At 54.7% G+C, this 26342-nt stretch overlaps 1 protein-coding gene across 4 annotated transcripts in view; it reads right to left on the minus strand.

Annotated features, from left to right (window-relative positions):
* BMP1 (bone morphogenetic protein 1) overlaps positions 1–26342 on the minus strand; it is a 40090-nt gene that overhangs the window by 7040 nt on the left and 6708 nt on the right. The window contains exons 2-16 of one of the 4 annotated variants that reach the window (XM_059696022.1): positions 25309–25431; positions 22421–22585; positions 22187–22304; positions 21710–21888; positions 20846–20951; positions 19305–19429; positions 18613–18728; positions 11241–11343; positions 9272–9388; positions 8895–9040; positions 8572–8767; positions 7316–7441; positions 5506–5666; positions 4942–5122; positions 1091–1216 (exon numbers count right to left, since the gene is read on the minus strand). In XM_059696022.1, coding sequence (XP_059552005.1) covers positions 1091–1216; positions 4942–5122; positions 5506–5666; positions 7316–7441; positions 8572–8767; positions 8895–9040; positions 9272–9388; positions 11241–11343; positions 18613–18728; positions 19305–19429; positions 20846–20951; positions 21710–21888; positions 22187–22304; positions 22421–22585; positions 25309–25431 — 2088 coding nt within the window. Of the gene's footprint in view, positions 1–1090; positions 1217–1501; positions 1864–4941; positions 5123–5505; positions 5667–7315; positions 7442–8571; positions 8768–8894; positions 9041–9271; positions 9389–11240; positions 11344–18612; positions 18729–19304; positions 19430–20845; positions 20952–21709; positions 21926–22186; positions 22305–22420; positions 22586–25308; positions 25432–26342 lie in introns of those variants that run through there. The other 3 variants (XM_059696023.1, XM_059696024.1, XM_059696025.1) reach the window with 3 other exon arrangements.

Raw genomic sequence — 26342 nt, forward strand, 5'->3', positions numbered from 1 at the left:
TTGGATCCTGTTTATTCTGGCCAGCAGTTTGTTTGTACCTTGGTTGTCCATCTACTAATGGTGAGAAGAGGCATTTGCCAGCTGCTGTGCTAAGTGCACAGAGCAAGTTCTCTGAAGCTAAGTACCCTGCACAATAGGTACCATTTTCAAAAATCGTCTCACGGGTGAGGAAAAGGAAGCTCAGGGAGGTGAAGTGACTCACCCAGGCCACACAGACATTCAGTGGCAGAGGCGAGTCTGCGCTGTGCTGGGGTTAGTAAGTGCTAACAGGCGGGTGCCACAGTGGAGTGAGTGCCTTGGAGAAGGCCAGTGCCCAAAGGATGTCAAGGATGACGTGAGAGCTGTGTTCAAATATCTGTAGGGCTTCAGTTCCTGGGAGGCAGCGGCCCTGTTCTGAGTGTCCCCGGGGTCAGCAGTGTGACCCAAAACGGTGACATGCATGATGGTGCTGGCGATGAGCCAGGTGCTGCGTGGAGCCTTCACAGCCTCACGCCTTTACAGGGCAGGTGCTGTCACTGCTACATGTCACAAGGAGCAAACTGAGGTACAGGGAGAGGAAGGCATTGGCTCAGGGGCACACAGCTGGCTGGCTGGCTGGCAGGACTGGGTCAGGCAGCCTGGCTCCAGTCTGTGCTCTTAACCGAGTCCCATCGCGCCTCTGCTAGAGGGAGGTCGTTACAAAAAGAAGGACCTGGACATGGATTTGAAGAAACACTAACTACGAAAACAGCCCAAAATGGAGCCTGGGGCAGCCGTGAGCTCCCTTTCCTGACACACAAGGAGAGCCCGGAAGCGCATGTGGCTTGGATGTGGCTGGGGTTGGGGAGACCTGTGTGCCAGGCACGGTGACATGAGGTGACCCCAGGAGTCGCTCAGCTCCCTGAGTCTAAACACTGACCAGTGGGGAGGGCACCTCTGACTTGGTGCTCCCCAGCCTTCGGTCCTGCAGGTCCAGTTGCTGCGGGCATGGGAGGTGCCGGGCGGGCATGGGAGGTGCCAGGTGGGCAGGGGAGGTGCCGGGTGGGCAGGGGAGGTGCCGGGAGGGCAGGGGAGGTGCCCGGCGGGCCTGGCGCCGGCCCGGCTCAGTTACCTTCCTTGCAGTCATGTTTGTTGTCATGCAGGACAAAGCCGCTGCGGCACAGGCACTCGTAGCTGCCGAAGGTGTTGGCGCAGTCGTGCTGGCAGCCGCCGTTGTCCTTGGAGCACTCGTCCTTGTCTGCAGGGGAGCAAACAAGGGCAGACCCCAGGTCTGTGCAGGGCTGAGGTCCGGGTGGTCACCCCAGGGGAAGCGGGAGGCCTGGCTGGGCTTCCTCCCCCCGGGAGCTGGAGGGGGGGGGGGTGAGAGTTCAAGGCGATGACAGGGTCCGGCTGTGGGGAGAGAAAGTAGAAGTGGGGTGGAGGGAGGGCTGGGTCTGGAGCTGACCAGCATGGGGACCCTCTACCATTACCTGCTTACTGGACAGACGGACAAGTGGAAAAACAGACACACGGACAAGCAGACTGCAAGAGAAAGGAGCAGGACGCAGGGGTCCCTTTTTTACTTCACAACAGGAAATGTCACAGACACCATCAACATGGGAGGGTGTGGGGGTGGGGAAGGTCCCCTGTCCATGTGAGGGGCACGTGGGGAGGAGGAGAGCACCAGTTCTGTCCGGCCAGAGGGAGGCAGGCCGGAGTGGCAGAGCGGAGGAGGGGGTGGGCGGCTCGGGAGCCCCCAGCCCATTCTGTCCAAGGTGAGGTTCCTGAGTAACAAAGGGTCCGGGAGGCCTGGGGGGCCTCACTGGGGGGTCCGGTTTCTTTTCTGTACTCGGAATTTGAGCTGGTGGGGTCGTCCCCGAGGGGGCTGCAGAGCCGGCCTCTTTTCTGAAACGAGAGAGAGAGAAGGAGAAAAGGGACCGAGGGGGTGGAGGGTGGAGGGCAGGGATCAGACAGGGAGAGCAATGAGAACCAGACCAGGGGCCTCGAGGCAGAGCCACGGGGCAGGCGGAAGGCAGGGGGCACACACATGCAGGAGGCCATGTCTGCGCAGCCAGGGCACCGAGGGGTGGCAGGTTGGGGGAGCACAGCGACAAGGATGGATGGATGGATGGATGGATGGATGGGGAGGAAGCCTGTGGCAGGGAGAAGGCCTGCAGGGCTGGGCACGAGGCCCGTGCACTGGGGGAGAGAAACAGTCTCAGGCAGAGGGGCTCAGTCCAAGGAAGGGGGTTGGGGGGGGGGCTCAGGGAGAGCTCTGCTCTCTCACTCTGGATGCTGCAGCTACAGAGCATGTTAGACACACACCCACACCCACAGGCTCCCCTCATGATGTACTGTCGTCCCAACATGGCAGTACAGATACTGACCCACAGGCTCACACCTATGTGTGCACAGGATGCATGTCACACACAAACAGGGCAGACAGATACCACACGCACACACATTATCAGCCATCCACCCATCTGTGCACACGTGCACACAGAGACACACACTCAAGGGTGCCCACTGACACAGACACATGGTCACAGAGGCATGTGTCGGTCACACCCACACGTTCGTGGTCACTTTGGGGACCACGTGCCTGGCACTGAGGCCGGCATTCAGGAAGGTGTGTGGACTGAATGGGCACCCAGAATTTCAGAGATGAACCCAAGGTAGAAAGATGCCTGTTGGCATTCACATGGCCAGTGGGGTCTGTGCCAAGGGGAGCCCTGTCTCCCTCAGGAGAGGGGCCCAGGGGCTGGAGCCCTGGCTCCCAGGACTTGCTTCTCCAATCCGTTCTCAGGTGGGCCAGACCCTTTGGGGCCTGCAGGAACCCCAGGCAAAGAGGTAGAGTCTCTTTGAAGGGCTCCTTCTCAGTTAGAACCTCACCGAGACCCTGACTGAGGGCCTGGGGAAGCTGCCTTTGCATCCGCCCCGCAGGAAAGTGGGGGTGATGGAGACCCGATGACCCTCATGGGGTGTCACTGAGGAACTCACCGGTGACTATGCTGGGAGCTCATGGACTGAGCAAAGATTTCTCTGAAATGTTTTGACCACACCTTCCTCGTATTTGCACCCCAAACACCTAATATAGGGCCTGGCGGATAGTAGGGATAAAAAACACTTGCCCAATGAATGAGTGAGTACGTGAATGGCTGAACGAATGAATGAGGGGAAAGTGAATCCTGAGGAAGACCTGCTCTTGCATCCCTGGGTAGGGCCCTGGATGGTGGGGGTGGGGGTGGGCAGCCTCCCCTTGAAGCCAGGGGGGCAGGTCGCAGGAGGGGCAGGAGCAGGGGGGTGGACATGGGCCCAGACAAGAAGATGGCACTCACCCTCCAGTGCCAAATGCCCCGGAAGGTGGCTGAGATCAGACTGAAGTTCTTCAGGCTTTTTCTTCTCCTTCTTGGCTTAGAGTCTCCTCGCTTGGTGTCCCAAAAGTCCAAAGAGCCCCCCTCCTGGGCGGCCAGAGTCAGATGCCCCATGCCCTGAGGGCTGGACCTTGATGCCCACTGGTGAGGGCCTTGGCTGGTTTCTTGTGCGATTGGGCAATACGCACGTGTACGTGTGTGTGTGTGTGTGTGTGTGTGTGTGTGTGTGTGTGTGTGCGCGTGCGCGCCCACATGTGTGTATGGGCATCTCTGTGCGGGACTGCGGGTGGGTGGGCACAGTGCCATGCCAGGGCAGGGCAGTAACCATGGGTGGAGAGCCCTGGGCTCTAGGCCTGACAGATGTGGTGTCAGTCCCCTCCCCCCTCCACAACTGGAGCGACAGAAGGGCAGGAAGAGACGAGAGTAAGCAGGTAATGGTTTCCCAGGGGCCAAGCCCACACCTGAGTAGGTATTATGTCCCCTCAGCCCTCTGGGGAGCACCTCGTAGGAGTTCCAGGTGGGCGCAGGGAAGAAAGGGGTTTGCACTGAAAGGGGAGGGTCTCAGCAAGCCAGGGGCAGGGACTATGGGCACTTTAAGCAAAGCAGGGTGGCTGGCAGTGCCAAGCAGGGAACCAGTGCACAGGGGCAGTGCATGGCATCCAGGTGGGGCAGGCAGGGGTGCAGGGCGGCCACAGAGGGGCTGGAGGATGCAGGACCCTGGGCAAAGGAGGGGAGAAGGAAGGCAGCGTGGACAGGCCGTGGGCTTCCTGCCTTCCTGCCGCCCGTGCCCCACCCACCAGGTGTGCTGGGGTGAGGACCCCCAGCTGCCCCCCACAAAACCCTCCCCCTGCCCTACACTGTCTGGGTCCCAGGTCCTACCTGCCTCAGAAAGACCCCCGGCCACCTCCCAGCCTGGCCCCAGAGTCAAGGGCAGAGGGATTAAGAAAGCAGGGAGAGGTCTCCTGGGACCCCTGGAGGTGAAGCTCAGAGGCTGGGCAGGGGCTGTGACCGCCTTTTAGGTCACCTGAAGATGGGGCCATCAAGGGGACTCAACCCCAAGGCAACTCTCAATAAACTAACTAAGTATATACAGATAGTACATAAGTAAATATAATAATATAATAAATAATTTTAAATGAATAATTAACCAAATAAATGCTGGCTGAACCTGAGTCCCTGACCTGCAGGCCGGCGGGGAGAAAGGCTTTGGTGTTGGAGGGAGGGAGGCTGCTTCCAGGCATGAAGCCATCTGGAGCCTGCAGGTCTGGTTAGCAGTCTGGCTACAGCCACCCTGTCCATACAGACGCCCTCCTGCTCTCTGGTCACAGCTCCTGTCCTCCAGCCACACTGAACCGCCTGTCCCCAGGGCCTGTCCGCTCTCAGACTCCTGACACCTGGCTCACCCTCTCCCTTCATTTCTGCATCCCTGTGTCCTGCCTGGGTCCTGCCCGTGTCCTGCCCGGCCTCAGGTCAGGGCTCTGGAATAATGGGGTTCAGGGCAGAGGGGCTGGCCTGGTGGTGGAGGGCCAGTGTGGGAGCAGGGACAGACCCTGCTGCAGGTACCAGCAGGAAGCAAGAGAGCGGCTTGGAGCTGGGGAGTCCATGTTACCTGAGAAGAAGTGGGCCTTGAAGCCCTTTTTGGAGACGGTGTTGTCGGACTTGAACTCCACGCGCATGTTGTTGTACTGGGAGGTGATGACCTCGGGCTTCTCAGAGCCACAGAACTTGCCGTGCAGCTTGGAGTCAGCTGTGAGTCCACTGCGCACCTCCACGAAGTCGTACTTGCACACCTGCAGGGCAGTGCAGCTCCAGGCCCACCTCCTCCAGGAAGCCTCTCCTGACCACCCGGCCCAGGAGCCTTCCTGTTCTGTGGGTCCTTTCTCCTGCAGTTACCTGCTTTACCAAGCCTAACAATTCAAATCGGTGCCACCCTGCTGCCGTCAGATGGACCCAGCCCTGCCTCCCTCCACAGGCTTCCGGACCCCATGTCCTTCATTCCCACATGCCGTGGGCTCCGGGGTCTTCCCGCCTCCCCTAGCGGCCCCTGCTTCCCTGGCTCCCTCTCCCCTCTACATTCTGGGAGTATGTTTGTTTCAGAGGGTAGGAAGCAGGCATCCAGCCGAGTTCCCATGCCTCAGACCTTCCTCCGACTCCTCAGCCCAGCAGCACTTACGTCGTTGCCCTCGGTCTCGAAGAAGTCGAACTGCAGGGAGATACGGTACTGGGTGGGGGCCACCAGCTGCCAGATGCAGTTCTTGTTGGGCGGGTACTCCTTGGGCCAGCCCGGGCTGGTGATGGAGCCGTTGAGCTTGGTGAGGAATCCGCCACAGGCAGCTGGGGGCACAAGGGAGTGGCATCACCTTCCAGGGGTCCCCGCTCTAGGGAAGGGCACCCGACGTGAGCTGGGGTGCATTAAGGGTCAGGTGGGGGCCTCGGCCTGGTCTCTCTAGGACAGAGGGAAGGAGGCATGGGGTGGGGTCAGGGCACCTGCTGAGAGGGAGGAGAAAGAGCAAGGGGCTCAAGAAAGGCAGTGTCGGTGGGCAGTGAGGGCGGGTGGGCAGTGAGGGCCGGTGGGCAGTGAGGCCGGTGGGCAGTGAGGGCGGGTGGGCAGTGAGGACGGGTGGGCAGTGAGGGCGGGTGGGCAGTGAGGGCCGGTGGGCAGTGAGGGCAGGTGGGCAGTGAGGGCCGGTGGGCAGTGAGGCCGGTGGGCAGTGAGGGCCGGTGGGCAGTGAGGGCAGGTGGGCAGTGAGGGCCGGTGGGCAGTGAGGGCGGGTGGGCAGTGAGGCCGGTGGGCAGTGAAGGATGCTGGGCAGTGAGGGCGGGTGGGCAGTGAGGGCCGGTGGGCAGTGAGGCCATTGGGCAGTGAGGGCGGGTGGGCAGTGAGGCCGGTGGGCAGTGAGGGATGCTGGGCAGTGAGGGTGGGTGGGCAGTGAGGGCAGGTGGGCAGTGAGGGTGGGTGGGCAGTGAGGGTGGGTGGGCAGTGAGGGCAGGTGGGCAGTGAGGGCGGGTGGGCAGTGAGGGCAGGTGGACAGTGAGGGCCGGTGGGCAGTGAGGGCCGGTGGGCAGTGAGGCCGGTGGGCAGTGAGGGCGGGTGGGCAGTGAGGCCGGTGGGCAGTGAAGGATGCTGGGCAGTGAGGGCCGGTGGGCAGTGAGGGCCGGTGGGCAGTGAGGGCGGGTGGGCAGTGAGGGCGGGTGGGCAATGAGGGCAGGTGGGCAGTGAGGGCGGGTGGGCAGTGAGGGCGGGTGGGCAATGAGGGCAGGTGGGCGGTGAGGGCCGGTGGGCAGTGAGGGCAGGTGGGCAGTGAGGGCCGGTGGGCAGTGAGGCCAGTGGGCAGTGAGGGCGGGTGGGCAGTGAGGCCGGTGGGCAGTGAAGGATGCTGGGCAGTGAGGGTGGGTGGGCAGTGAGGGCCGGTGGGCAGTGAGGGCGGGTGGGCAGTGAGGCCGGTGGGCAGTGAGGGATGCTGGGCAGTGAGGGTGGGTGGGCAGTGAGGGTGGGTGGGCAGTGAGGGCCGGTGGGCAGTGAGGGCCAGGAGGAACCGGGAGGGCCTGCCCAGAGGTGAGCAGGGAGAAGCCACTCGGCAAGACCAGGCTGAGCGGGAGCCCGTGAGCACAGAGCGCCACCGCCAGCCTCTCGGCAGCGTGTACAGGGAGAGGCTGAGGCTCAGTGCCTGCCCCAGGGCAGGGTTTCCAAATCGAGGATCATGACCTTCCCTGGGTGATGAAATCAATCAGCAGGTCAAGATAAGCGTTTAAAAAACATAGTAAGAATGAAAAAAAACAACACAAAACCCAGAGTACATCAGCCCTGGTAACAGCGTGTTCTGGGGATTAAATTATGAAATGTATTCCTTATGCACGTGGTGAAGAAACTTCTAGGGAGTCCTCGCTGTTCCTGGAATGGTTCTGTCTGGGGCATAAGAGATCTGGCTGGACGGTTTGGGGTGAGGGAGGGGACAGTCATGGGGCGGTCTGGGGACACTCACCCTCACAGCGGCGCTTGTCAGGGGCCAGCTCGTACCCAGGGTCACAGCTGCACTTGTAGCTGCCCAGGGTGTTGAGGCACCGCTGCTCACAGCCCCCACGGTTGGGCCGAGAGCACTCGTCCACTTCTGCGGGTAGGAAGGAACGGGTATCAGTGCCTCCCAGGCAAGAAGAGTCCCTCCTCCTCCTCCTGCTTGAGAGTCACATCCAGGGTCCTGAGGCTTCCTGTGATGGCCCCCAGCCCCATTCTACAGTGGGCAGTTGGTCGTGAGCCACTCAGCTGGGAGGCCGTGGCCTCCTGGCCGCACCCAGCTCTCCGTGGCTGCTCAGGACCCACTCAGTCCCCAGGGGGTACTTCTCATGAGAGCCCCAAAGGGACAGGCAGTGCCCTGAAGCAGGGGCAGGGGGACCTCACAGTCTTTTCTCTGACCACACCATTTGCCGGAGCCTCAGGCAGAAACCCTGTCCGAGGTCACACGGATGCCCCCTCCACGCTGCCCTGCTTCCTCCCTGAGCGCCAAGGTGCTTCCTGCCTCACGGCCTCCCCTGCCCTCTGTACAAACTTCTGGGTGTTAAGGCAACACCTGAATTGTCATTTCAATTCATAGTCGAGCACCTGCCACGGGTCAGCTACTTGTACTGGCTCTGTCATTTACTCAAGGAGGTATGCAGTTTTTCTGAGGGCTGAGCTTTTCTCCCCATTTAGGCCATACATTCCAGGGCCGGGCGCTAGGTCCGTGTCCCTCACAGTCTTTGCGTTGAATGAGTGAATGAAGAAGGAATGAAATCATCACAGCACTGTCTACAACAGCCAAGATGTGGATGGACACAGACTAAAGGTCCAGCAGCAATTGTGCCTGGGGTCAGCCACACTGTATTGTACACTTAAAAATGTTCAGAGGGTAGTTCACATGCTAAGAGTTCTGATCAAATAAAATAAGATTTTTTAAAAAATTAAAAGAAGGGCCGAAACCGGTTTGGCTCAGTGGATAGAGCGTCGGCCTGCGGACTGAAGGGTCCCGGGTTCGATTCCAGTCAAGGGCATGTACCTGGGTTGCGTGCATATCCCCAGTAGGAGATGTGCAGGAGGCAGCTGATCGATGTTTCTCTCTCATCGATGTTTCTAGCTCTCTGTCTCTCTCCCTTCCTCTCTGTAAAAAATCAATAAAATATATATTAAAAAAAAATTAAAAGAAGGAATGGAGAAGACGGATTGGCTGTGGAAGTGGGAGGGGAGAGGGACCGGGGAAGGCGGCACCTTTGAAAAAGTTGACAGCAAAACCGGCTTTGTTAATGGACCCGTCAGAGACGAACTTGAGCCAGAGGCGGCTGGACGTGCTCTTGATGTCATCAGGCTTCTCGTAGCCACAGTAGCGCCCGATGAGGGTGCTGCTCTCACTGTGCCCGTCTCGCACCTCCAGGTAGTCATAGGCGCAGCTGTCGTGGCGCTCAATCTGGGGGTCAGGGGCTCGATCAGCAGAGGAGATCTGGTGGCCAACACCCAGCACCCGGAGCCCGCGGAGAGGTGGGTGGTCCTGGGGGCAACTGGGGCGTGAAAGGGTCACAGGGTCTCTGACCTACCTCGAAGGACTGGAAGGTGAGGCCCACGTGGAAGCCCTCGGACACCTGGATCCGCCAGATGCAGACTTTGCTGGGCCGGTAATCATCTGGGTAATTGGGCGACTGGATGTGGCCATTGTCCTTTTTCACATCTCCCCCACAGATGGCTTTGGGGACACAGGGGGGGAAAAGGGAGGTCAGTGAGAACGCTCTGCCTTGCTTAGGAGTCCTTCTCCCCCGTGCTCCAGCCCTTCCCACATGCCCCCAGCTTCCCAGGGCCCTCCTTCCCCTCCCAGCCAGTCCCATGGGATCTCTTCTGGTGCCAGGAGGGGGTGGTTCTAGGATGCCAGGGGCCCCATATATCTGACCACCCCCCACCCCATTTTCACCCTCAGTACCTTCATAGACTGCAAAGAAGCCCTTCCCGACCCAGTTGCTGCTGCTTCGGAATTCAACCCAGAGGCGGCTGTCGGTGGAGACGATAGGCTCGGGGAGTTTGCCCCCGCAGAAGCGGCCTGTGAAGATGGCGTGGGCAGAGGGGCAGTGAGGCCCGAACTGAGCCCCCCTCTCCTTCTCACACCAGCCCGTCCCTCCGGAAGCCCCACCTCTCTGAGGGACGCAGGGCTTGGGCTCCGGTCTGCACTGGGCACACATTCCCAAGACCGCACACCCTCCAGGGGGCCTGTGCCTGGTCCAAGGGCCAGCTTGGCCTTGAAGAGCCAGAGAGAGACCTTCTAGAGCAGCGGTCGCCAACCTTTCGGACCTCACGGCCACCAGGTCCGCGGACCACCGGCTGGCGATGCTGTTCTAGAGGATTTCACGCACTTGATTGAGGGATAAAGATAGGAGTCTTTTTCTGGGAGGAAAGGTGATTCCGCACAATAACCAACTGAACGTGTGTTTTATTTACGTTTTTTTCTTTTGTGTCTTTTTTTCTTATCCTGCCTCCTCTTCCCCTCCAGTATTTACGTTTTCTAAAGAGCATATTACCGTTGTTACTTATTTTTTCTTATTTGATCTCCATGTAAACAATAACCGAGAACCAAAACAGTTTTCCTTGTACGTTATAAAATGTGTCATTTGATTCAAAGCAGGCATTGCCACAGGACCCCAGATAAATCCCGGAATCCGGGGACTGGTTCAGAAAATGCTCCCTTTGGAATAAAACCCGACAAGAACCCCCACCGGCGGATGAGGCTGCCCATCTGTGGGGTTCTTCACAGGCAGGGATCAACCAGGGATCTTCCTGGTAAGTGGGTGTTTCCCAGCTTTCAGCAAGGGACAGAGGGCGTTGAACTAGGAATGTAAGTTATGAAAATAAACGGCAGTCTTGGCAACGCTCACATGTCTGCAGGACGATGTGTCGTAATAACAGCTGCTTTAGGTAATGAATAAGAAGTCTCAAACGCCAGAGACTGGGGGGAAGATATGGTAAGCAAGGATTTGTCAGCCGCTGGAGGCACGGGCTGTGGGACAAAGGTCCCAACGCTAACAACTGGTCCCGAGCAGCCTGGGGGCCCGCCCACACTGGAGAACCAATCTCACAGCTCCTCAGGCTGGGCGCCAAGACCGTCTAATTATGCCTCTCTTCAGCCTAACTCCTTATTTATTTATTTATTTATTTAGGTTAATCCTCACCCAAGGATATTTTTTCCATTGATTTCTAGAGAGAGGGGAAGGGAAGAGGAGAGACAGAGAGAGGAACATCGATGTGAGAGAGACACATCGATTGGTTGCCTCCCACATGTGCCCTGACTGGGGATTGAGTCTGCAACCGAAGTACGCGCCCTTGACCAGGATCGAACCTAAACCCTTCAGGCCGAGGGCTGATGCTCTACCCACTGAGCCGAACCGGCTAGGGCTGACCTAACTCTATGTCTATTAAAGCACCTTCTGTTCTGCGGTTCTGACCCACTCATTTCCTATTACTCATCCCCCTCAAGGAAAAAAGCACCCTCTGCAAATGAGTGTGGGGTGGCCCCCGTGGTGGACCAGGCAGCACCGGGGGCACCCTCAGGCCGGACCTTGCAGACAGAGAAAAACAGCCTCTGAAATTGCCCAGGTGAGGAAGGGAACCCTGGACTTGAGATGTGCAGAATAGCTTGTCCATTTCTGCCAACTCAGATGCCTCCCTGATCCTTACATTGACGGCCACCAGGAGGGGGCCCGGAAGCCTGTACCAAGGACTGTGAGGTCCAGACTGGGAAAGGGACTTGCCCAAAGTCCCCCGCTAGTTAGTGATGCAGCCAGCGGGCCGGGTTCCCACGCAGGGTGTCGCCCTTGGCCAGGCGTTGGGTCCCAGGGGAGGATGAGGTAGTTGTAAGGAGCAGACAGCGGACGAGGAGGCCGGGGTGGACTATGCGTTACCTCGGAGGGGCGCCTTCCTCCAAAAGCCATCTCGGACCTCCACGTAGTCGTACCAGCACAGGCGGCTCCGGTACAGGTCCATGGATGTGAAGTTCAGAATGATCTAGAGGAGAAGGGAGGAGGGAGAGGGTTATGTGGCTCCTCATACCTCATGGGCCTCGCCCTCCAGCCTCATGACCGCTGTCCTGCTTTTGTGAGGCAGTTTGCTCTGGGTAATAAATAGTTAAAGGTTCCAAAAAGGAGTTCCTGGCACAGAAATATCACCTCTCCCCAGCCGTCGGCCTGTGTCAGTCAGCATCCTTCCAGGTGCCACAGGCCAGTCCTCACTTAAAATGCATGGCCCGGTGAGCAGGTGTATGAGAGCAGCAGGCTCAGCTTACGGATTCCCTCAGGGAGGAGCGCTGCTTGGGTGACACCCAGCTCTCCCTGTGGTCAGCTTAAATCATCTAAATCACAGCACCTTTAGAGGGAAGAGGTCTCCTCAGTGAGAGGAAGGGCCCAGGTGGCAGGTGGTAGTGGGTGTCTGAAATGGGAAGGAAGGTTCTAGAGAGAAGAGGCACAGGGAGGACCGGCAGCCCCCCATCATCACACAGTATTCAACACTGGTTCTGGGCAGGGGGTCATGCTAACTGCAGAGGGTTCTCTTCCAGGTCTGAATCCTCCCCAGAGTGAGTGTAAGAAGCGTCCCTGTCAAGATGCTTAGGACTTAGAAGGATAAAACACAAATGCATGGAAAGATCACTTGGTGACAAAACTCAGACTCCAGTCACACAACCTGGGTTCGAATCTCCCTCAGGATTTCCTGCTGTGAGTCCTTGGGTCAGTCGCCCAACCTCTCTGAACTGCAGCTACCTCGTGTGTAAAATGAAGAACATCTCAGTACCTCACAGGTCCAGGCACTGACAAGTGTCTCCCATTCACGAACTCATTTCAGCCTCTGAACTCATCGCATGTTCACCTAATACTGGAGGAATGTCGACACTTTGCTAAGTACCAGCTCTCCCAGCAGGAGGGCACATTCACCCCTAGAGAAGCACACGTTTCAGGAGGGAAACGGCCTCCTTGGTAGTTTCCAGAATGAGCCTTAAACCTGTTGTGTATTCTCTGTCCAACAAGCAGGGGCTCCCAGGAACAGCTCACGGTGACTGAGGCGTATGCAGTGGGCGCACGATGGCCCAAGAGGCCCGCCTGCCAGGTGCCCTCTGGGTTCCCTGCTGGAGGAGAAGGGGACCAGGAGGTCTGTCCCCGTTCTGGATCACTGCAGAGTTCCAGGCCGACGGAAAAAGGCCAGAATGAGAAAGATCCCAAAGCAGGTGCTGGGACTGCTGTCCGCAGCCAGCGTCCAGCTGCGACCTGTGGCCGGTCAAGCAAGGGCTTCTGGCTCACGGTCACTCTCTAACACTGACCCCGTCAGAATTCTTGGTGATTTCAGTATCCACCCAGATCAGTGATTTTCAACTGGTGTGCTGCAAGAATTTTTAAAACATGCAATAACTGACTATTTACAGTCAGGGACACTGACCTCTATTCCTAGATTGTCAAATAAAAAAATAGCAACAGCCAACACAACAATAGCAGTACGGTGTGAATGAATCAAAATTATACTTACAAAAAAATTATAGTTGTATTTTGGCAGATTGGCAAAAAAAAATACAATATGTTTTTGGTGTGCCCAGGTTCAGGAATTAGCGTATGTGTACCATGAGATGGAATTGGTTGAAAATCGCTGACCTATATGATCCTTCCCCCGTCTTGGCCTCTCTGCTCTGTGACCTCCTCTCTCTCCCTCCCTGTCTCTTCTCAGCTATACAGAGCACAGATCCTAGACCTTATCACCCATAATCTTAAGTTCAAGGACTCCACTCTCCATCCACATGCCCCAGTCTTTCCTGGCTCACTCCATCTGTACACTGAGTCCAGTCATCCTTCCAGTTGACCGCGATCTTCAATCCACTGAGCCTGTGGTGTTTGACTTACACCTCTAGGTGCTCACATCCCTCCTTCCCTAGATGGTCCATCTTTCTTCTTTTCCTTCGATTTATGAGTTTAAGTATGTTTGTGCTGGGGAACCTTTTATTAATTGCAGTACTCTGAGATGTTATTGAGTGAATTGTGTTTTATAAAGTGCACTGATTATTCTTGATGATTCTTAATCATCACTGAGAGTCTTACTATAAAAATGTAAGTCCTAGCATACTGAAAAACTGAAGTTGAAAGTCCATTCTAGTTATGGAGCCAGTGTCTCATTACCCAATATTTTATCTTTTTAGAAAATGAGCAAATAAGATCACAGAGGAAGTTTCATTCGCTACGCAATCCTCGGGGCATAGCATGTAGTAGTTAATACATATTTCTTGAGTAGCATTTTGCTTTTAGGAATCTGTTCTATAGATATACTTGTCCCAGTGTATAATGATATGCTTCAAGATATTTATGGTAGCATTTGTGAAAACTTGGAAAAACCTAAATTAATATCCATCACTAGAGACCCGCAGGGAATGATTAAATAATTAAGTTAAGGAACACAGAGATGGTGGCATGCTGAGCAGCCAGGAAAACGACTGAGGTAGATCTCTGTGTGCTGACATGGAATCATGACCATGATTTACTGTTGAGTGAAGGGCAAGTTGCAGAAGACCATACATATACACGAGTATCTAGAAGGTTCTGGAAGAACATCCCCAGTGTTACCAATGCCTATTCTCCTCTGAGGAGTGGGATTTGGAGAAGGATCAAAGGGAGAATAGTCACTTTCCACCCTAGTTCTATATTGCTAAAGATTTTACAACATGCATACGTTATATCTAACGAACAACAAGAGTCTCTTTTAAAGAGTTGCTGGGTGGAAGAAGAAACGCAGAGGGCCGAGTCGGGGCACTCGGGCCTCTAAACTCACACCCCTAACCAGCACTCCGCGCGCCTCTCTGGGCCTGCCAATCAATGTCGCTCAGCAGCTGCACTAAGAACAGCAGCAACTGTCCCCTCCCCCTCAGAAACAGTCCTGCTCTGTCCAGGGTAGATCAGTTCAGACCCTCTGAAGAAGAAACCACACATGCCCAGTCGGGGAACCCAGAGGGCCCACCCAAGACCTCCGACGTGGCAGAGGGACCAGAGGTTGCCCCACACAGGAGGCCGAGACCTGTGCTGGCGGTTGGGGGCATCCTACGGGGAGGTGCAGCCTTGGCTATATTGAGACCGGAGGTGTCTAATTAAATGTTGTAACAACTTGTCATGTGGAAACAGCTGTGCTCTAGTGGCAGGGACACCGCCCGCTGCCAAAGAAAACCTGGCCAGCTCCACCGCTTCCTGGCAAGTGACTCTGGGCCCGTGGCCCGACTACTTTGTGCCTCAGTGTCTTTGTCTGCAAAACGGAGGTGACCCTAATGGCTCCACTGGGGAGCTGGGAGCTGGGAGATTAAATGGGAGACGGGGTGCAGAGTGTCTGGGTGCACCCCAAGTGTGGGAAGTACTCCTCACGTTTGTTGGATGCTCTCAAGGAGGAATTGGGAGAACACGTCGGCCTTCAGGAACACGCAGTCTGGCTTCAGTATGGCCTCGACATACAATCTTAGGCCCATCGTGTAACTCCTCTGTGCCTCCACGTCCTTATTTGTAGGATGGTAATGGCAACAGCACCTCCTCATAGGACTAAGTGGCAATATAGGTGATTAATTGAGGTCAATTAAATCAATATAGGTAAAGTTTCCAACAGTGTCTGACACATGTATGTGTCATACATACAATATATACATATGTGTATATATACATATATATATTGCACATACATACAACCGTGTATGCCACTCCATAAATGTTAATTTCACTACTGGAGTGGAGTTTGCTTGAGATACTTTGATATCTGAAATCCTGGACGTAAGTCCAGAATCCTGGAAGTAAGAGGGGGAAGTTGGCCAGGGCTCGCCCATTTAACAGATAAAGAACCGAGAATGGTAACAGCAGCTGATGCTGACTGCACTCCTACGAGCGAGGCAGAGCTCTGAGCGCGTTATGTACATAGCCTCGTTTAAACCTCATACCAACCCCAGGAGGGAGGGACTATCGCCAGGCCCATTTTACAAATGGGGAAACAAAGACACAGAGTTTAAGCAACTTTCCCAGGAAGAGCACAACTGGGAGTCAAACTCGGGTGCTCTGTCCTCCCCCTCTTTTTTTTTTTTAAATCCTCACCCGAGGATGTGTTTATTGATTTAAGAGAGAGAAATATCGATGTGAGAGAGAAACATCAATCGGTTGCCTCCCATACACGCCCCAACCGAGGATCAAACCTAAAACCTTTTGGTGTACAGGACGACGCTCCAACCAGCTGAGCCACCCGGCCAGGGCTCAGGTACTCTGTCTCTGAAACTTACAACCTTAACCACTACTCCATGTGGCCTCCTCAGGCCTGCCAATCTATTCTGCCCAAAAGCTGTGCAAAAAAAAGCAAGCATCAATGTTCCCTCCATCCTTAGTGCTCCAGACCCTTCAGGGCCTGAGAAGCAGGACTTAGAGGAGGGCCCAGCAGAGGGAAGGGTCATCTGCTCATTAGAGGACAGAAGGTAGAGGTCAGGGAAGGCTTTGCAGAGGAGGGAGAATTTGGTTTGGACCTTGAAGAATAGGCAGGATATGAGAAGGCAGGGATGGGAATGGGGGTGGTAAATCCAAGAGGCCTCTTAAGTTTTTATCTTCTTGGCTCCTCTGCAGCATGTGACCATGATCTCCTGAAATCACTTTCCTGCTCCTCCAGGCTGGCTTTGTTGCTTGGAAAACGCTGTAAATCCTCTCTAGGGCAGCTGCTAACTGTGTGCAGTGCAGAGACGTGGGGACCCTCAAAGAAACTTTTCCAAGTGGCTCTTTCTGTTTGACGTACCCCTACGAGTACAGTTGTATAGGATAAGCTCACATTTCTGGCCACGAGCGGAGAACTGGGAAGACAGTGGAAAACAACCTCTCGGCAGCCAAAGAGATGTCAAAGTCCATCGGCTAACACAGGTGGGTTTATTTAAGGTTTGCTGTTGAAAGAGTGTAGACTTTGGAGTCAGACAGTCCTGGAATCGAGCGCTGGTTCCACCACGACTACTGTGTAAACTTGGGCAGATTTACTCACGCCCTTTGAGCCCTGGCTCCCTCATCTGTCCAGTAGGGATATTGGACCCACATCCCAAAACCGTTGTGAGGAGTAATGAAATCTCTCATGTAATATGCCTGGCACATAATTGTTAACAAAGAGCAGCTGTTATTATTGTATGATGTCATCTTCTTCCAGCTTCCCAACCTCTGTGAGCCCTTTAAATGCTCTATCCCCAGGGTTCATGTTGTTTTTTTTTAATAATATATTTTTTATTGATTTCAGAGAGGAAAGGAGAGGAAGAGAGAGATAGAAACATCAATGATAAGAGAATCATTGATCAGCTGCTCCCTGCACGCCCTCTACTGGGGATTGAGCCCAAAACTTGGGCATGCGCCCTTGACCGGAATCGAACCTGGGACCTTTCAGTCCACAAACCAACACTCTATCCACTGAGCCAAACTGGCTAGGGCCCCAGGCTTCATCTTTGATTCTCTTACAACTCTAACAATTCATCCAGGGCCATGGGTGGGTTTTATTTTTTGAATTTCTACAACCATGCATTGATTAACCTGAAATTTCTATCTATAGACCACATCTCTCCCTGGGCCTACTGGCAGGCCTCCAAAATAAGATGGGAAGTTTTCTGGGAATTATGGAGGGAGCAGGCTGGAGGCAAAGAGGCTCCTAGGGCAAGGCCATGAATCCACTAGAGGCCAGGGCCAGCCCACGCCAGCCTGGAGCAACAGGGGAAGAAGCAGATGCTGACCAAGCTACCGAATCCCTGCTGGGCCAGCAAACCTCCTGAACAGGAAAGAAAGCATCGCTCAGTTTATGCTCCTTGGGGCTGTCTCATGTCCCTTTTCATCCATAACGATCATATGCTCAATAATCATTAAGTATTATTATTATTCTCTGCGGTGAGATTTCCAAAGGCTGAAATAGTGAAGACCCTCAGCAGAGGACTGGGAGAAGGCAGGGCATGGTCAGTACAAAACAGCAAAAAGGACTGCAATTTTTGAGTTAGATTCAGAACAAGAAGAAGAACAAGGAAGGGATGGGTTCACTTTCAAGAGAAGATGGTAGAACGTTAACCAAGAGAGATGACGGAATTACTCAACCCTCAGTAGAAGTCTATTGTTAAAAAAATAATCTTCAAATTATGAAAATAAAATAAGCATAGTTTGGAAAGGAAATGGAAACTCAGTAACAAAGAAGGAGAGTCAGTGAGCAAAGTTAACTCTTGTGTCTAGGCTCAAAAATGACATCAGAGGACAGTCAAATAACTTGCAGATGTGATCAGCGTCTGTAATCTTGAGAACTCGGAAGGAAAGCTTTCCCAACTTCAGAAGGGGGGTATGTGATGTGTGCTTGTGTGCTGGGAACAGGGGTTGGGAGTGAATTCTGGGAATTGCAAACCACTGAGCTGAATGTCAATCCCAATTAAATAGATGGTCTGTGACCATTTAGAAAAGAAACACTTGATGACCAGGAACCAATTCACTTGAAACAAGGCATGTCACAAATTTCACTTCCATTTTTAAACGGGGTTTTACTGACAAGAGGATCAGTGGACTTGTTTGGTAAGGCAACCCATCCACATAATAAGGATTTATTAACCACTTCCTGTGACAGGGATATACATATGACGAAGGTGTGATTTCAGAAGAAGCTCACATCCCGGTGAACTAGGGGGTGACGTGTGGCTGGATGGCAATGACATTAAATGGGGTCACAGCAGGTAAAATAACTCTGCCCAGAGCCTGCCCATTAACGGGTCAAGGTCAGTTCAGAGGGAGATCCTAACTCTGCTTTGATTCATGTCCTCTTCAACAATTTGATCAAAGACCAGGTTCTGAAGACCCAGAAGGCCATGCATATCAGAATAAAAGGGATGGCCACCTGCTAGAGGGTGCAGTTTTGATTCAAAGTGATCTTGAATGCTGTTGGGATGAACAATGTCACCATGTTCCAACCCAGGAAAATAAAGTTTTAGAACTGACTCTTGGGAGCAATAAAAATACAAAGGAAATGAAGCTCCTGAGTTCGGTGAGAAGTCTATACTCCATGTGAAAAGCCCGTGAATGGATCTCAGAAACACTAAGAAAAGTGCCTGGCACATAGTAGGTGCTATCTGGGAGCTAGCCTTCGTTTATAAGCACTGGCGGAAGTCCCTCCTCACTGTCGTGCTGCGTCATTCTTGTGGGGTGGATGGGTTTATGATCCCCATGCAGGTCTCTCCCAGCCACACTGACTATGGGCTCCCACTCTGCGGTCCTGGCAGAAGAGGGGGTGCTCAGTTACCTTCTCCCCAGGTGTGACGGAGATGCGCCATACACAGTGCATGTGGGCGGAGTAGCCATTGGGGTACTCAGGAGAGGAGAAGTTGCCTGTGCTGTCTTGTAGGGTCTCTCCGCAGGCTGTCAAGGAAAGGAAATAACTGAGTGGCTGGCTGCAGGGGCCCAATCCCCCTGAACTTCTGGCTTCCCCACCCTGAGCCCTGGCATCTTTGCAGGAGAGGAAAATAGCTCAGGAGTGGGGAGTCTGGGATGGTCCTGTCCCTTTAAGACCCAGCCCTTTCTCCTCAACAGATAAGCTCACACCATCCTACCTCCCCGCCTAGTGCTGCAGGATGTCCTGTTGTCAAGGCAACAAGGTTCCAGCGTTAAGGTCAGGCTCCTTTGGTGAGCCTCACTCGTCCTCACTCCCTGAGAATTGCTCTGCTCTCTCCATTTTCTGCTCCTGGTGCCCTCCCCCCACCCCCGCCCGCACCAGATCCTCAGAGGGTGGGTGGCTCAGTGTTTCACCATCACCTGATCCTAGCGCCAGTTTGGTCCATAACTTGAATACTACTCCTCCCTGGGGGCCCTTCCACCAAGCAGTCTCCGTATTCTCTAAGGCTCTCAGCTTTAACTTCCTTGGTTCCAGGTTCTGGCCTCTGCCTGCCTGGGGCCCTGCCCTCCGCTCCTCTCCGGCTCATCCCTCCCTGCCCCGACCTGGACACTTGTAGAGCTTGCGGGCCTGGGCGATGTCCCCCTTGCTGAGCCGGGTCCTTTGGCCGATGGGAGGTTTCACTCCATTCACCTCGTACTTGGGAACAATGGTGTCCAGGAAGATGCCCCTGAGGAGGACAAGCCCGACCTGGGTGAGAATCTGATGGAAGGAGGGGTGGCATGTCTATGTGCACCCAAGGTCATGACCCTGCCAGAGCCCAGACATTCCTCAGCAGGGTCAGGGACGGGTGGAGACATCTCACCCTGTCATTATGCTGCCCACTGACCAGCAGCCACCCTGCTCCGTGGCAGCCACACCACAGGAGCCTGGGGGAGCCCCAGGAACACTTTGGGAGGTCAGGACACAGGCCCAGGATGCCCTGGGGACCCACTGGTGCCAAGCTCAGTCTGGCCCTGACTCCAAGCACCAGGAGCGCTGTGGATGTGCCCCCTGCCCCGGCTTCTGCAGCCCTGGGCCGATTCGGCCCTGGCTGCACTTCTCCCAGGATGACCCAGTGCCAACGCTTTAGCCTGTTGGCACAGCTGCTCTGACAGCACCTGGGACAAGGCCAAAGGGCAGGTTCCACTGTGGCCAGAACAGACCCTGGGGACAGCCCCACCATCAGTCCTCCTGTCCTCCTAGTTCCTGCCTTCAAAAGCCTGGGTGTTTCCATCTGGGAGGAGGGGAAGCAGGCGGCCCTTCACCTCCCCAGGGCCCCTGACTCACACCAGCTGGGTGGGACTCAGCAGGAGGTGGAGAGGGATGTGGTGAGAAATGTATGGGGGGCGGGGGGCTGTGGGCGTGGGGGACAGGATGACCTCACCACCCTTCCTCGGTCTCTGTCCCTCAGGTCTGGAGGCAGGAAGAGTGGGTCAGAAGGAGAGCTGAGGACAGGGGGGAGGACTGCTGTCTGGGACAGAGCCGGAGGGGGGGCAGATAGAGGATGAGGAAAGCCAGGCCTGGGAAAGGCCAGGCAGGAAGGAGTGTGAGGAGGATGAGGGTCGGTTCCCACACTGGGCTAATGAAAAGCTGGGTGGGGATAACTGGCCCATTACCTCCGGGTTCTAGCAGTGACTTTGGGAACCTGGGCCCGGGATAGGAGTAGGTGTATATGTGCTTGTCAGGTGGTGAGGGGGCTGGTCCAGGGCAGGAGCTGGCCTTCGCACAAGTTAGCCAATTACAAGAAAGGCAGACAGATCAGAAAAATATGCCCCCCTCTGGTCTTCAGCAGAGGGGTAACCCAGCTCCTTTGGGCAGACACAGTTCTGGGCCACAGCGCACCACGGCTGGCAGAGTAGCTGGATTTCAGCCCCATGGGCCAGGTGCCCCCGGTGTGCACAGCTCTAGGTGAAGCACCCAGGCTGTGTGAGTCCCGGCCCTGCCATGGGCCCAGGGTAGAAGAGGACAGCAGGCCAGGCAGCACCCATGGGTCCTCTGCTTGGGGGCTGCAGCTGCCCAGGGCCCACTCTTGTCCTTGCTGGCAACCCCAGCGGGGCAGCCTGGTGCAAAGTGGGAGGCCCCAGAGGGCAGGGCAGTCTCTCACCTGGAGAATGTGTTGCGGGCATAGTGCATGATACTGTCAAAATCGTAGGTCTCCCCCAGGGACTCTACCTCTTGGACCTCCATCTTCAGGAAGTTATACTCCTGCCCTGAGAAAACCACGAAAAGGGGGTGGGGGTGGGAGGAGGTAGATCTGTGTGGGACACAGGGTGGGAAATGGGGTCCTCCCTGTACTTGCGAGGTGCCCCCCTGCCTGAGGGTCCTGGGAGCAGCCAAGGAAAGCCTGGGGGGAGGGGCAGTCTCTAGAAGGGTGTCCGCAGAGGGGCGGGGTGAAGGAGGACTTGCTGCAGGGAAGGCTCAAGGGAGTATGGGAAGGAAGCACCCATTTCTAGAACCACAGCAAGATGAAAGCAGTGAAGAGCGGAGGAGGCTGGGAGAGAGGGCGGAACAGGAAGGGAGGGAAGAGAGCACAGCTAGAAGGGAGAGGGAAAAACCCTTGGAGGGCAGAAGAGGCGAAGAGCAGAAGACTGGGCAAAAGTGAAGCGAAAGACACAGCACCGGAGTGGGCTGACCCCTCCCCAAACCCCACCCTGAGGGCCAGCTGGGTTCTGGCTGCTGCGGATGGTTCCTGTGTCCAGGAGCTGGGCCTGTGGTGGGGGTGGGGGTGCCCAAAATGGCTCCACAACTGATCTGTGGTCCCTGAGCTGCTACTGGCTGGAGCAGATGCCTCAGGGCGGGGTCTGGGCCAACCTGGGCCCTAGGCTGGGCTGGGACTACAGGCTGAGTTGATCAAAGGTGATGGCTAGAGGGAGCAGCTGCCACCCCCAGCAGGGGCCCTGGAGAGGGGGCCTGGGCAGGAGCCTCGGCGTCCCGCCCCCTACCCCACCCCCCAGGTCGAAGTGCATACCTGGCTGGATGTTCTCGCGCACGATGGAGACGTGGCGGTCCCGGTCGGGCCGCGTGTGCTCGTGCCAGAAGCCGATGACGTGGCCCAGCTCATGCACCACGATTCCAAACTTGTCACAGTTCTTGCCGATGGAGATGGCCTGCGGGCCCCCACCACGGCGACCCACGTAGGAGCAGCACCTGGAGGGCGGGGCCAGCTCAGGGGGGCGGTCCCGAGCTGGGGGAGTGCATCCACTCAGGGGCCGGGCGAGGCTGCCAGGGGGGCGGGGAGCGGAGGGGCAAGGGCGGGGCTGGCAGGTCTGCTCGGGATGTGTGCTGGCGTCACAGCCACATCCTGGGGAGCATTTCTGGGGAGATGCCTCAAGGCAGGAGGGAACGTTGACGCAGATCTGTGCGCAGGTGGGGCAGCTGCAGTGCCCAGGGCAGAACAGGGGTTGGGGCATGGCCGAGGGTACACTGCCCAGGGGCCCCTGCTCACCCGCAGGGTCGATAGGTGAACACAATGTAGCTGTCCTCATCGGTGCGCTCCAGGAAGGTAACACAGGTGTGCTTCTCCCAGTGCCGCATGGCCTGCCGGAAGACTGCCCTCTGGCTGCCTGCGGGACAGAGGCGGCCAGGCTGTCACACTGTCCAGGTGGGCCTGCCTCCACCCACTGCGCAAGAGTTACCGCCTGATGGGCGGAGGCCACCGCCATGCAGCCGGGCTGCTCACCAGTGAAGTTTCCTCCAATGACAAAGGGGATGACCCCATCAGGCCACACGCGCTCGGGTCTGGACGTCGCCGCCCGCCGGCTCCGGGACCTGCTTCTCCACCTCCCTGGGCTTCTCCTCCGAGGCTGCCCGTTAGCCTGCTGGCAGCTGGGGGTAGAGGAGTTTCCTGGAATCGAAATAATAAGACATTGATAGCAAGTGAGTGAAGGGGGAGAGGGGGAAAGAAATTACAATCATTCTTCATTTTGGGGGGATTCCAGATTTACCCATCCACTACCATTTATTTGTAGCCCCCAAATCAGTACCCTTTAACTCTTTTTTCTAAGAGTTGAGACAATTTGAAATTTAACTTAAAACCGAGTTTAATTGTAGAGAGTTACCCACCATTTAGGCCACATCTAAATTTAATAACTAATACTTTATACTTATTTCCTAGATTGAGGTTCAGTGTTTTCATTTTATTTGCCATGTATAGGGTTAAACATTTATTACATTCCCCTCCCTTTTTTTTAAAGTTACTCAGTTTTCAAAATATGTAACTGAGAGTCTACTAAAAGCAAAGCACTGTATTAGATTATTAGGGTGATTCAAATATGACCAAGATTTTGATCTTGTCATTAGGGAGTGTGCAATACACTAGTTGGTAGGAGAAGTGAGACAGGCACTCAGGTAATTCCAGAACAAGTTAGAAGATGTAAAAACCAGTCTCAACGTGGCTTCTTCTGTGTGCGCGTAGTTCCCTCCGCTCTTTCATGGTCGCCTGCTGACATGCACAGGGCAGTGAGAAATCTGAGTCACTCAACACGCACCTTCCCAGCTGAGGTCCTACAAGATGGTGAACAAGTATGTGTCCCCGTCTACTTAGCGCCATGTTTTTGGCATTTCTGCGCTTTTTCTGTTGGTGATTTTGCTGTATAAAATGCTGCACTTTCCCCACTGCACTGAAGTGCTGTCTGCTGTTCATATGTACAAGAGGCTGGTGATGTGTCTTATGGAGAAAATACTGTATCAGATAAGCTTCAGTCAGGCATGAGTCATGGTGCTGTTGGCCATGAGTTCAATGTCAATGAATCAGCTGTATATTAAAAGGGTGTCTCTAAACAGAAACACACATAAGACAGGGCTACATGTATTGGTGAGTTATGAAAATTTTGTGACCACAGGCTCACAGGAACTTAACTGTATTTCTCGTAGTGTTCGCTAATTCAGTGTTCAAAGTGACTGAATAGAGTGACTATAAAGTTATTCCATAACTTCATGAAGAGTTACCACGCATAGTGAGGGTTGACTGGAATGAAAAAAGGGAACAACAGGGTACTGGGAACTGTGGGGACCTGAGACTGGGAAATGTTCCCTCTCGTCCAATAAACCTTCATGTTCGTGGCACATATAGAACTTGATACATTCTTGTAAGTATTCCCAAGTACACGTTCTCATTGGGCACCGTAGCTCTCTGGGATGGACAGGGAATGTCACTATCTACCTTTGACAGATGAGGAAACTAAGGTCAAAGTCATGTGATGGGTTAGTGGCGGCCTAGGTGATCCAGCTCCTCCATTCTGCTCTCAGGTACTCAGGTAATTCTGGTCTATTAGTTCCCACTAAGGTTGAGTAAGACTTGCTAGTTACCAGGTCATCCTCCCAAGCCAGCTGCTCTCTGGGGTAGTTTGATTTTCAATCCATGTGCTGCCCATGCAAGGGCAGCTGGACAAGACAACTGCCTGGCACCACCAGAGTGTGCCCAGAACAGGCTCCAGGTGAGCATCCGCACCCTTTGGTAATAGGAGAGCGACCGTGCTCCAGGGCAGTGAGGAGGTTGGACAGAAGTGAGCTATCCCAGGCCTCATCCTTCCCATTCCCTCACCCATTCACAAGTACCAGGTGGGTTGTTAGGTGTTTGGACCACATCCAGAGATAAGAAGGACCCATCCTTGACCTTGAATAGCTTTGAGTCCAGCTGGGAAGACAGACACATAAACAAATCGTTGCAATGTAGAGCAGTAAGTGAGATGCTAACAATGTAAGCGCAGAGCAGGGAGAGCATGGAAAGTGGAGGTACAGTCATGTCTGGGGGGCCGAGGGGGGGCGATCAGGGAAGTTTTCACAAGAGAAACTCTCACAATGGGCCTTGGAGGATGCAAGAAGCTTGCAAAGTGGGAGCAGGAGGAGAAGCCAGGAGGGGTTGTGGGGGTGAGGAGAGAGCCTTGGGTCTGGAGTGAGAGGCTTGGTTCCTGTCCCAGCTCCGCCACTGACTAGCTTTGTGATTTTGAGCAAGTCACATTACCTCCGTGAACCTCAGTGTCGCGGGAGTTGTCCTAACAGTTACCTTTGAAGGTGGTTGGGGACAGTCAAGTTAGATAGTGCTTTTGAAAGTACTTTGTAAACTCTAAGCAAAAGAAGGTCAGTGCTTAGCTCCTGGGAATGTCTGGGGAAGGGATACAGATATCCTAAGGCAGTGGTTCTCAACCTTTCTAATGCTGCGACCCTTTATTACAGTTCCTCATGTTGTGGTGACCCCCAACCATAAAATTATTTCCGTTGCTACTTCGTAACTGTAATTTTGCTACTGTTATGAATCATAATGTAAATATCTGATATGCAGGATGTATTTTCATTGTTACAAATGGAACATAATTAAAGCATAGTGATTAATCACAAAAACAATATGTAATTATATATGTGTTTTCCGATGGTCTTAGGCGACCCCTGTGAAAGGGTCATTCGACCCCCAAAGGGGTTGCGACCCACAGGTTGAGAATCGCTGTCCTAAGGGACCACAAGCCCTTATGCTGAGCTCAAGCTCATGGCCTCTGTCCCGGGAGGCCAGGAGGGTCCCGGTTTCTCCAATTCTGGAACCCATTTCTGAGACACAGGCGGGCGAGTCCGTACCCCGTGTACCTGCAGCTGTGATGGAAGACCTGCGGATCGTACGCTGTCTGAAGTCCGAGGCCTGCTGCACCCGGAAGGCCCTCAGATCCTCCTCATCCAGGGCGATGTCCCCGAGGAAGGCAGCTAGAGGGAAAGAAGAGGCCAGGTGCTGAGTGAGTCCTCCTACCCAGCACTGACAGCCCCAAACCTGTGGGCACACCCCAGCCCCCACAGCAACTTTACTCCTAACCCTGAGGAAGGCGGGCAGTGGGGGCTGACTTGGGATCTCTTGGGAGACTCATGCTTCCTTTTTAGTTGGGATCCCAGCAAAACTGATGCCCAGCCCCTAGAGACCTTTAGCTCCAGGAAGACACAGTTATGTCATTTATTCCACCGTTCTTTTGCAAATACTTAGTCAGTACCCACTGTGGGCCAAGCACCACTCCAGTGATTAGCAAGACAAATGAGGTCCCTGCTCCCGTGGAGCTGACCTTCAACAACACAAAAGTAAACAAAGACTGAGTTTGAGAATTCCAGACGGTGGTGGGTGCTATGAAGGAAATAGAAGGTCAGATGATAGAGTGTCTACTTTATGGGCCCATCCATAACCTCGGCACTGTGCTGAGCGTGTGGTAATCACTCCACAAATGCTGTGCCAATTATAATGAGGGGGAGATAGGAATACAAAGTGGAACAGACAGGAACTTTAGGAAAACCGGGACACGTGATGGGAGCTTCCCAGCGAGGAGGAAAAGGGTTAATAGTTCAAGTGACTTCTATTCGGTCTCAGGGTCCCCTCTCTGGAGGAAGAAAGTACTGGGGGGAAGGAGCTCCCAGTGTTTCTGGAGAGATGGGCTAAACAGTCTATCTGCTTTTTGAGAAATTAGGAGCCAGAGGAAACAAGCCGCAGAGCTGAGCGCTCTGGAAGGAGCTCAGACGTAAGCTTCACGCAGGGCTAGGGTTGGGGGGGGGGGGGGGGCGGGTGCAGGAGGCGGAGCGGAGGGCAGCTTCCCTACAGCTCCACCCTGGCAACATCTGCTTCTCATCCCAGTGCT

Source organism: Myotis daubentonii, chromosome 5 (genome assembly GCF_963259705.1).
Source record: "Myotis daubentonii chromosome 5, mMyoDau2.1, whole genome shotgun sequence".
Lineage (NCBI taxonomy): Eukaryota > Metazoa > Chordata > Mammalia > Chiroptera > Vespertilionidae > Myotis > Myotis daubentonii.